The 10,000-nt window shown below is 45.8% G+C and overlaps 2 protein-coding genes across 2 annotated transcripts in view; one reads left to right on the plus strand and one right to left on the minus strand.

Moving 5' to 3' along the window:
• Nucleotides 1-896: 896 nt before the first annotated feature.
• LOC311374858 (ER degradation-enhancing alpha-mannosidase-like protein 1) lies at nucleotides 897-6,271 on the plus strand. The gene is made up of 7 exons (XM_084490608.1): nucleotides 897-1,072; nucleotides 1,464-1,584; nucleotides 2,284-2,454; nucleotides 2,845-2,918; nucleotides 3,024-3,120; nucleotides 3,479-3,658; nucleotides 4,032-6,271. The coding sequence occupies exons 1-7, from the start codon at nucleotides 960-962 to the stop codon at nucleotides 4,119-4,121; spliced, it is 846 nt and encodes a 281-aa protein (XP_084346734.1). The 5' UTR covers nucleotides 897-959; the 3' UTR covers nucleotides 4,122-6,271.
• Nucleotides 6,272-7,228: 957 nt separating this feature from the next.
• Nucleotides 7,229-10,000, minus strand: part of LOC311374857 (guanine nucleotide-binding protein G(t) subunit alpha-1) — a gene marked incomplete at both ends in the record, with an annotated part of 3,182 nt that continues 410 nt past the window's right edge. The window contains 7 exons of the mRNA XM_084490607.1: nucleotides 7,229-7,419; nucleotides 7,526-7,679; nucleotides 7,785-7,914; nucleotides 8,404-8,532; nucleotides 8,789-8,946; nucleotides 9,082-9,223; nucleotides 9,330-9,372. Of these exons, the coding sequence (XP_084346733.1) occupies nucleotides 7,229-7,419; nucleotides 7,526-7,679; nucleotides 7,785-7,914; nucleotides 8,404-8,532; nucleotides 8,789-8,946; nucleotides 9,082-9,223; nucleotides 9,330-9,372 (947 nt within the window). The remainder of the gene's footprint in view (nucleotides 7,420-7,525; nucleotides 7,680-7,784; nucleotides 7,915-8,403; nucleotides 8,533-8,788; nucleotides 8,947-9,081; nucleotides 9,224-9,329; nucleotides 9,373-10,000) is intronic.

Below are 10,000 nucleotides of genomic sequence, written 5' to 3' on the forward strand. Positions count from 1 at the left end.
AAACTAGAAAAAATAAAACTAGATCAAATATAATGAGGTAAAATATATATAATCATAAATGTAAGATTATATATTTAAGCAATCGATCACGACAGGCTGTGGTATACGGTCATTATACCACAGTTAAGGGGCGTTGTCCGTCCCCACGCGCAGCGGAGGGACGGCTGAGCGTATACCACTGACTGAAGTGATCTATTGCTTTTATAAAACGGTTACGTAAATATGGCGAAATGAAAGTCATAGACACCCTCAATTTTGAAAAAGCGAGAAAGTCGGAAAAGCATTTTTTTTAACAAATACAAAAAAGTAGTCCCTCCTGACGCCTGCAAAGCGCGCGGCAGTTGCTATGCAACACACTGTAGCGTCCTTCAGAGAGAAGGCTAGGCTAGAGACGGTAGCTTGGTTCGCCGGCAATTTAGCCTTCTATCAAGTTCACTCACCGTGTGCCTATTGCTTTACAACATTTCCACCCTCTCCAGCAATCAACATATTTTTAGGCTTCAGTGAACTATGCTATTGCTTTTATATATAAATAAACAACAGTTAGAGTTAGGCGCAGAGTGATACTGAACTCTGTAAACTGAATGGGCGTCATAGCTGTGTGTATACGCTCATTATACAACAGTTAGAGTTAGGCGCGGAGTGATAGTGAACTCTGTAAACTGAAAGGGCGTCATAGCTGTATGTATACGCTCAATATACAACAGTTGGGAACCAATCAGATTGTTTGATTTAAGCCACCCGTTTTATAAATATATATATATATAATTATATAATATAGCTGTTTCTTCTGGTATGAAACTTAGTTTTCTCTCCTCTCTCTCTCTCTCTCTCTCTCTCTCTCTGTCTCTCTCTCTCTCTCTCTCTCTCTCTCTCTCTCTGATCCCCAACCTGCAGGCAACATTGTGAACATCCAGACAGGCCAGTGGGTGGGCAAGCAGAGTGGCGTGGGCGCGGGCATGGACTCCTTCTACGAGTACCTCCTCAAGTCCTACATCCTGTTTGGGGAGAAGGAGGACTACAGGATGTTCCAGGCTGCCTACGAGAGCATCCAGAGCCACCTGAGAAGAGGGTGAGCCCAGGAATCACCTGACACACACGCCATGAGTGGAACCCTTTAACCTGAGATCCTGGCTGTACGAATGGAAGTCGTTGTTATTATTGTTTAGCAAATAGTGTATTTCAGAACCATTATTTTACAATTTGAATGCTCGCAGCAGCAGCCTTTTTGGTTTTTGATTTGGATTAGTATAATCTTGTTTTCTGATTCATTGATTTGTTTACCAATTTGAATACCTTTTTTTTGGATGTATCAAGCAAATGGACCTCTCTCAATGCCATTCATGACTGAATTCCTAATCCTAAGAGAAACACATTTCTGGAAACGGTCTGCGTTTCCTGGTGATTAGTTTTGGGCAGCCTCATGGAGGAAGCAGCGCTGAGTGACAGTCTTCTCTTCCCAGGAGAGAGTCGTGTAATGAAGGAGAGGGCGACCCACCCCTCTATGTTAACGTGAACATGTTCAGCGGGCAGATCATGAACACCTGGATCGACTCCCTGCAGGCCTTCTTCCCAGGTCTCCAGGTGAGTGTGTGTCAACACCCAGTGGACAATCAGCATCACTACCGGTGTTGCTGCGTGTGCTGCGATAGGGTTGGTCGGCTCTCAGGACTTGATTACACGTGTGTTTTTAGCAAGGCTGAGTTTAAGTGGCATAGCGACAACATTTATGTTATCAATTCATCGCCCGTTACTTCTAGAGTTTTTGCACTTGCACCTTTCCAAAATGATTCTGTAAAATACTCACAAATATTGTGTTTCTTCCAGCATTCTGCCGTAATTGCTCTCACAATAACATGCTAGCTTTTAGCGGTTTCTAGTTTTTGAAGCCTTGTCTAAAATACCAGCTGAGTGATCCCCTTGCAGTAGGGTTGGGCCTACCTCACGATAATTAGTCACTGAACACTGAATCGTTTGATAAAGAGTCAGTCACCAAATTGTACCGGTAATACCAATCACTTCCACACGGTGGCAGCCCGTGTCTAAAGTGGAACATAATGAGTGAAACATAACTGTAAGTTACCCCCACGTGGGAAGCTGGCAAAAACATAAGTATAATTTAAATTCGCCAGAACATCTCATAAACACAAATGCCAGTAGTTGGTTCGTAGAAAATGAAACCGGTATAAGCTTGCACGCCGCGCCAACACCGGTTATACAGGAAAACCGCCCCGCCCTTCCACGCATTGACCCAGCACGTCGCACGCGACCTGCGTTCCCTAGGTGCTGAGCGGCGACGTGGAGAACGCCATCTGCCTCCATGCCTTCTACTACGCCATCTGGAGGCGGTACGGCGCGCTGCCCGAGAGATACAACTGGCAGCTGCAGGCCCCCGACGTGCTCTTCTACCCCCTCAGGCCCGAGCTGGTGGAGTCCACCTACCTGCTCTACCAGGTGAGGAACACAGCGCCGCGCCGCCGCTCGGACCGGAGGAGAACGGGGGTTCACTGGGGTCTGTTAAAGGTGACATGTTGTTATACCACCAGGGGGTGTGGGGGTGATTAGCTGTTACAAGCCGTTTTGAAAATCGGCCTCTTCTGACATCACAGGTGGGCGTGTCCACCTAGATGTGTGACGGACAGATGAGCAACGTTTGCTACAGTCCGCCGGGTGGACTGATCTATCCAGCACACATCTAGGTGGACACGCCCACTTGTGATGTCAGAAAAGGCAGATTTTTCGAAACGGCTTGTGACGGCTACTCACACTCACACCTGGTGGCGTCACATGTCACCTTTTGAGACGGGGAAATGAGGCGCTCTTTTTTTCCTCTCTTCAACTCAGGCGACAAAAAACCCGTTCTACCTTCATGTCGGAATGGATATCCTCCAAAGCCTGGAGAAGAACGCCAAAGTCAGGTACATTTTTGAGCCACGTCCTCTCGTCCTTTCGTCGCCGATGACATCCGTCTGCGTTTTGATGCGGAGGGTTCTAAGCTGAGGTGTGTGTGTGTGTGATTGCAGATGTGGCTATGCAACTCTCCACCACGTCGTGGACAAGTCCAAAGAAGATCGGATGGAAAGCTTCTTCCTCAGCGAGACTTGCAAATACCTTTATTTGGTGCGTTCTATTTCATCTCGATTCCAATTTTTTTTTTTTTATAGCCCTTAATCACAGGGACCGTCTCGAAGGGCTGAACAGTCCTTGTGACACTTCGCCCAGTCACTAGGCAGTCACTAGGCAGTCATCACTAGGCAGTCACTAGGCAGTCATCACTAGGCAGTCACTAGGCAGTCATCACTAGGCAGTCATCACTAGGCAGTCATCACTAGGCAGTCACTAGGCAGTCACTAGGCAGCAGTCACTAGGCAGTCACTAGGCAGCAGTCACTAGGCAGTCATCACTAGGCAGTCACTAGGCAGCAGTCACTAGGCAGTCACCCGGCGCATTGAAAATAACTTGAGCACTTCTTTTGCAGCTCTTTGATGAGGACAACCCGCTGCACAAGTCCGAGAACAAGTACATCTTCACCACCGAGGGCCACATTGTGCCGATAGACCAGCGCTTCAGGGAGAAACAGTGGGAGGACCTCTTCCCCGGGGAGGGAGGAGAGACGCCCGAGGAGGAGCCCCAGAATCCGCCTAGCAACACCAGCAACGTAAGGCGTGAGCCATTTTCACCCGACACGTTCGCTTGCCATGTTAGCCTTTAGCCATGTTAGCAGTTAACCGTGTTAGCTCGCCATGTTAACCTTTAGCCGTGTTCACCTGACACGTTAGCCTTTAGCCATGATCATCTGTCAGTTTAGCCTTTAGCCATGTTAGCTTACCATGTTAGCCTTTAGCCGTGTTCACCTGTCATGTTAGCCTTTAGCCGTGTTATCCTGCAATGGTAGCATCTAGGCATGTTTACCGCTGCGATTAGTCATACTTCATAATACATGGACAGAAACGTGACTTTTTCGGCGTTGCCCATAACACGTTTCTTAAGGTGGCTCCGCGTTGATCTCCCCTCTCTCCTCTCTTCTGCAGTGTGGCCGGATCCCCGATGCGCGGCGCTTTGCTCTGCCCCTGAAGAGCGTCTACATGAGGCAGATAGACCACATGGTCGGTCTGTTCTGAGCCTGCAGAAGAGCAGCGCCCCGGCCACGTCCTAGTGTTGCCCCCCCTGCCTGTCTTGAGTGTGGGCCGCGTATGTGCAGAAGGGATTCCCTGTTTTAACACTTTTTCTACTCTCCTGATGAGCTCAGGTCCAAGGTAGTAAAGTATGGTGCCAAACGAGTCGTGGCAATTGATTGTACTTCATTTGCTTATTATTTTTTTCTTTCTGTATTGATTAAAGTGTTTAGCGTCTTGACTCGAATAGAGAGAGACAATTGTGGAACGTTGTGGGAATTGTACTTCCAAGTTTTAAACTGTGACCAACCGAAGTTGTTGTGGTGGTTTTTATAAGAGCGACTTTTTTCGTAATGAACAAACTAATGGCACGTCGATCACATGGACCTTGGAGCTCATGGAGTGTTTACGTTTACACACGCACGCGCACACACACACACACACACACACACACACACACACACACACACACACACACACACACACACACACACACACACACACACACACACACACACACACACACACACACACACACACACGCGCACAGAGAGACAATACCAATACCAGTTACAGAACTGTCCTGACGTCACACTATCGTGAGTGCCTCACTGCTGTGTATTGTGCTCTTGAAGAGACACATCTAGGTGTATTGGATTTGGTGCCTCAATCTGGGCTTTTTTTTTTTTTTTTTACATTTTATTAATTAAATTAAAGACAATTCTTGGTCTTAAACACCTCCCTGAGATAACTTTCTAATGTCCCCACTAGAACAACAGAGTAGTTCATACACAGACTTGGTTCCACTACTGTGCACCTTTTTTATTTAATTCTGTGTACCTCGTGTACTACAATATGCTGTCTGTGCTAGGAGTTCTTTATGCAATAGGTAAAGTTAGGTGTGGGGCAGAATGGGACACTTTTTGTTTTTCTGAAACCTAAGATGACCTCAGATTTTCTATGGTGGTTGTGGAATATACGTATAAAAACAAAACCCTTTTTTTTTTTGTTGCATGCATGCACATCTCAGGCTGCTGATTACTTGACGTCTTGCAGTAGGCCAACTGATGTATCTTAACCATAGGAGAGGGAGGTCTAGGGGGACCTGTACTATTGTTGAAGTGCCTTAAACATTTTTTAAGCCCCTTCCAGAGCTCATTCACTGTTGTTTGATATTGATGATTGATTTTGCAGTTTTTTTCAGCCACTATTTATTTTCCACAATGGCATTCATCATTCCATACTTAACAAACAGTACTCCTAATGTTTATGGAATTACGCTCCTTCCTTCTTAGAACACAACAGAAAAAGCCATAGAGTGTATATTTTTGATATAAGTTGACCAGGCACAGCTTTCGCCTCATGTGGTAATCTTTGTCATTGTTTTTCCGATTTGTAAAGTGGTATACTAGCACCTAAGCATGGAGGCGTCAGGCTGCAGAGAAGTCATCAGTTAATATATCTATTTTATCCTCGCTAAATTGTGCAACATGATGTCCATTGTGTGTAATGTGGTAAGAACTCAGGGCATAAAAGAGTAATCTCGTCCATAAACAACTGTCTTAAAGGTGCGCTCTTGCCAGAGGTTTCATTCTGTTGTTCTTTTGAGCGCTGTAGCTATTTATGTTCTTACTTTCCAAAACGTTTGTCTTGGGTCAAAACAAAGCACTCGATTCAAGTATTTACATTTCTCTGCACTTTGGGTGTTTGACATTTGTATTGGCTGGTGTTTTCAAGTATAAACGCTCTTGTAACTGAACGTGTCATCGATGTACAGCTACACCAAATCTCAAGTATTGGGTAATAGGGGTCTTGAGTTGTTAGTCCACCAGATAATCCCCATTCAACATTACAGATTGAACCCTTGTAGGTCCACCCACTGAAGGCTTAGCTCAGACCGTTCATCTCAACCATGTCAAAACAAAACAGTCTTCCGGTGTTGAACTTGTGGTTTAGGATCAGTCTGTTCAGTTCTTCCAATCTGAATAGTATGTACGAGTTCTGAGATGACTACACATTCTCTTTCATAATTGCCAGGTTCCCTTTGAACTCAATCCTAACTGTTCACTTTACACTTCAAAGCATTACATTTTTTGAATGTCAGGAAAATGTTGTGGAACAAAATGCAATGGAATTAATAAATGGCAAATAATGAACCATGGAATTGCTATCTTGCGTTTTTATTAGTTAAAAATGTAACAGTCTTCTAGAGAAGCTTTAATCCAGTTTTACTGGTCTCATTTCTGTACAATATTCTTTTGCTCAATGGCCTGTTTTTGAGATGTAACAAAGATGTAACAAACCAAACACGAGTTCACTAACAGCAACGTGGTGCTCGTCATATCGTTCACGTCCGTTGACACCTCAAACCTGTCCAGGTCGGTGGTTGCATTCAACTTTTAGAGCTGACAGGACACACACATTTTGGATCCTAATCTTACTTGTCTACACTGTGGCTTAAACTGTTCCCTGATATGTTCCTTTTTTTTTTTAAAATATACAATCAGTTTCTACAGCTAAATCATGGTCTAAAACCTAATGGATGATGCAAGTGCATTGGCAGGTGGTGGTGCCATCTGGCTTCGCCTCGTGGGCCTGTTACTGGGGTACAAAGAGGATGCATGTTGCCTGACGTCTATTCCTGTTAGTTGGGAGAGGAACAATGAGTTAACTGTATGCAGAATATGTGGGGTCTTGCCTACATCTTGCTGTAATTGTAAATAAATCACTGTAATAAAGTATTCCTACGGTATTTCAGACCTAAAGGGCATTTTTACACAAGTGTTCTGCACACTATATCCTCTGACTTTGGAGCTGTCTCTCGGTCTTGAGACCCCTCAAGTCTGTGGTCAAAGCTATTAGATTAAAAAAAAATAATAAATGGATGCACGCTGCAACTGCCAATGGCGGAATTAGGAGGGATCTTATCTTGGTCCGCATTGGTACTCAATATATGTCCAGCGATGAACGTTCAGATTCGGGAGCATAATGAGGAAGGGGGCGGGGCTGCAGGGAGAGAGGGGTGAGAGTCAATACTGGGCCTGGTTCGGATCCAGAATCAATAACGAGAGAAGGAGGCTCCTTTACTCACCTGGTGGTTTGAAAGGCGGCTCTTAGAAGAGGCCGCAGTCTTTCAGGTTCTCCTTGATGATGATGTCGGTGACGGCGTCAAACACAAACTTGACGTTCTCCGTGTCCGTTGCACAGGTCATGTGGGAGTAGATTTCTTTGATGTCTTTACGCAGGTTGAGATCCAGGAACTGCAATTTGATGTAGTGACCCGCGTCTTCGTATGTGTTGGGACCTTGATGGGAAATGTTGAAAAGGCAAAGGGATCAAAAAAATGGTGTTGTCGGTTTTTCCAGTTGGAAACGCAATATGTTGCTGGTGTGTGCTTGTCGTGAACTCACCATCATATTCAGGGAAGCACATGTTCAGGTGAGCTTTCTTGATCTTCTCAATGAACACATCTTTCTTGTTGAGGAAGAGAATGAGTGAGGTGGCTGCGAAGTAGCGGTGGTTGCAGATACTGTTGAACAAGTGCAAACTCTCGTGCATTCGGTTCTGAAAGAAAACAAGCCCACGAGATTCAGTAACAGCCGAGGTCATGCAGGAAATGACGATCACGTCGTGACGTGAGTGAGTTGTTTCTGTGCCCTCTTCTCTTACCACTTCGTCGTCCTCCACCAGCACCATGTCATAAGCACTCAAAGCAGCGATGAAGATGATACAGGTCACACCTTCGAAGCAATGGATCCACTTCTTCCTCTCAGACCGCTGACCACCCACGTCGAACATTCTGCAGAGAGGAAACCGTGACATGGAATCACTTGACCCCATTTTTTTTGGGTACCCCATAAGCCCGGTAGAGGAGCTTACTCACCACTGAACTGAGCTTATGGCCGTTTCTCAATTCGCGTTCTCGTGTGTTCTCGTGTACTTGTGTTCTCGATAAACGTCATCAGTGGTAGCCCAAGCACTGTTCCAATTCCAAGTACGCGAGAACGCGAGTACTGTCGTAAAACCCGGAAGTGTTCTCGATGCGTTCTCGATGAGGCCGTTCTACCGAGGACGCATCGGAGGTGACTCGTGTGGACTTAGGACCGTTAAATATCCCAGAATGCATCATCGAGTCCGCTGCTGTTCCAGTTGCAGGTGCGTACTCGCGTTCTCGGAAGTCTGTACTTGAAAGTCCGGACTTGCCAAGTACGTACTTCCAAGTCCGCGAGAACGTAGTCCGCATACTTGGTATTGAGAAACGGCCTATGTCATGGATGGATCTCCTCACCTGAAGTGAAGATCTTTATGGGAGAACGTGGTCTCGATGATGCCGGTGGTTTTCACTCGGGAGCGCAGCACGTCCTGCTCCGTAGGAATGTAGCCGGGCTGAACCAGCCTCTCCAGGTCATTCAGATAGCTGTGAGGAGAACCCCAAGCTGTGACATCAACAATGCTCTTTGGTTTGCAAGAAAAAATGCCACAAAAGTGCCCTCGGAACTGACACTACCACAAATGAAACACTGTGATGAGTACTAGTGTTACAGTACTAGGGTACTGTATGAAGGCCATAACAGTGTTCTTGTCTAGTGAACATGTCAAGGCCCTTAAAGGGCAATTTTTCACCATTTTCCCTCAAGTGGTCTGTGCCAGCCACTGGCTCGGAGTTCACTTACTATCCAGCAGAGTCGTTGAGCTGGTATTCCGAGGCCCTATCGAAGCTGGCCTGGATGCCCGGGTCCTTCCACAGGCGAATGATGATGTCCGCCATCTCCTTGGGCATGGAGCCCTCTTCGATGGTGTCGGCAAGATGCATGAGCTTCCTGGCATCGTCCTGCATGGGAGAGAGCAGACAGACAGACCCCACGGCACACACTGTGAGTGGATGCACTCATAAGACACACACACACACACACACACACCTTGGCAGACCATGTATTGATTTGGGTCACAAACAACAAACACCTACCTGCTGATCCTGGTGACCAAAGTTAATGTTGAGTGTGGTCATGGCCTTCACGACAGCCATGATGGACTGGAGGGTGTTGCTGTAGATGATGACGACGAACTCCATACACTCCTCAAGGGAATAACCATCTTTGTGGATAATTCTGTGGAACAAAGGGAAACATGACTTGGAGGTTATGTTCGGCCAACAAGGGACTTGACACTTGACATCAAGTGTTACAGGAGGGCCGGGTGGGCAGAGCGTCTTACTTCATCTGTTTGACGATGGTGCTTTTCCCAGACTCTCCGGCACCTATGGGGGACACAGTGAGGTGTACACAAGACTAACTGATGAAACTGTAAAGGCGAATCATGTCCAGTTGAAAACATTTCTGCATACATTTAAAATTGTGAGCAGTACCTTTCCCATAGGATATTAGGAGTAGAGGTTAACTTGGATATCCTCAGAAGAGGTGCAGATTTGTTTAAAGGGACACCTCAGCTGAAGTATTAACCAGATTAGAACCATAATACTGCGTTGTTGTTGCACTGTGGAATCAGTCCCAGACACTTTAGAGGCTGATAGCGGGGGCATATTGTCTTTCAGTGATGTTCCTTATTAGCTGGTCACCGTAGCACCAATGTAAAAACTATTATCTTCTCTTACTTTCCAATAATTATGTTAACTTTAATAGAGGTATGCATTGTTTAATGGTGCAGTGGTGACAGAGGTGTATGCATCCTCAGCTCTGTGGGTTCCAAGGGATTAGGAAGGGATTGCCCTGAGCAACGCTTTAAGTGTCTTATCAATGCAATGACAGTGGTGATTAAGATTACCTCACTCCTTGTCCTCACCATCATGTACGTGCCACTTCGTCAATAAAAATTGGCATGATGTGTATTTGTCTTGACTTTTGAAGAAACTGCCGTCTGTATCTTTT

Source organism: Micromesistius poutassou, assembly GCF_964030765.1.
Source record: "Micromesistius poutassou genome assembly, contig: SCAFFOLD_5575, whole genome shotgun sequence".
NCBI classification, from domain to species: domain Eukaryota; kingdom Metazoa; phylum Chordata; class Actinopteri; order Gadiformes; family Gadidae; genus Micromesistius; species Micromesistius poutassou.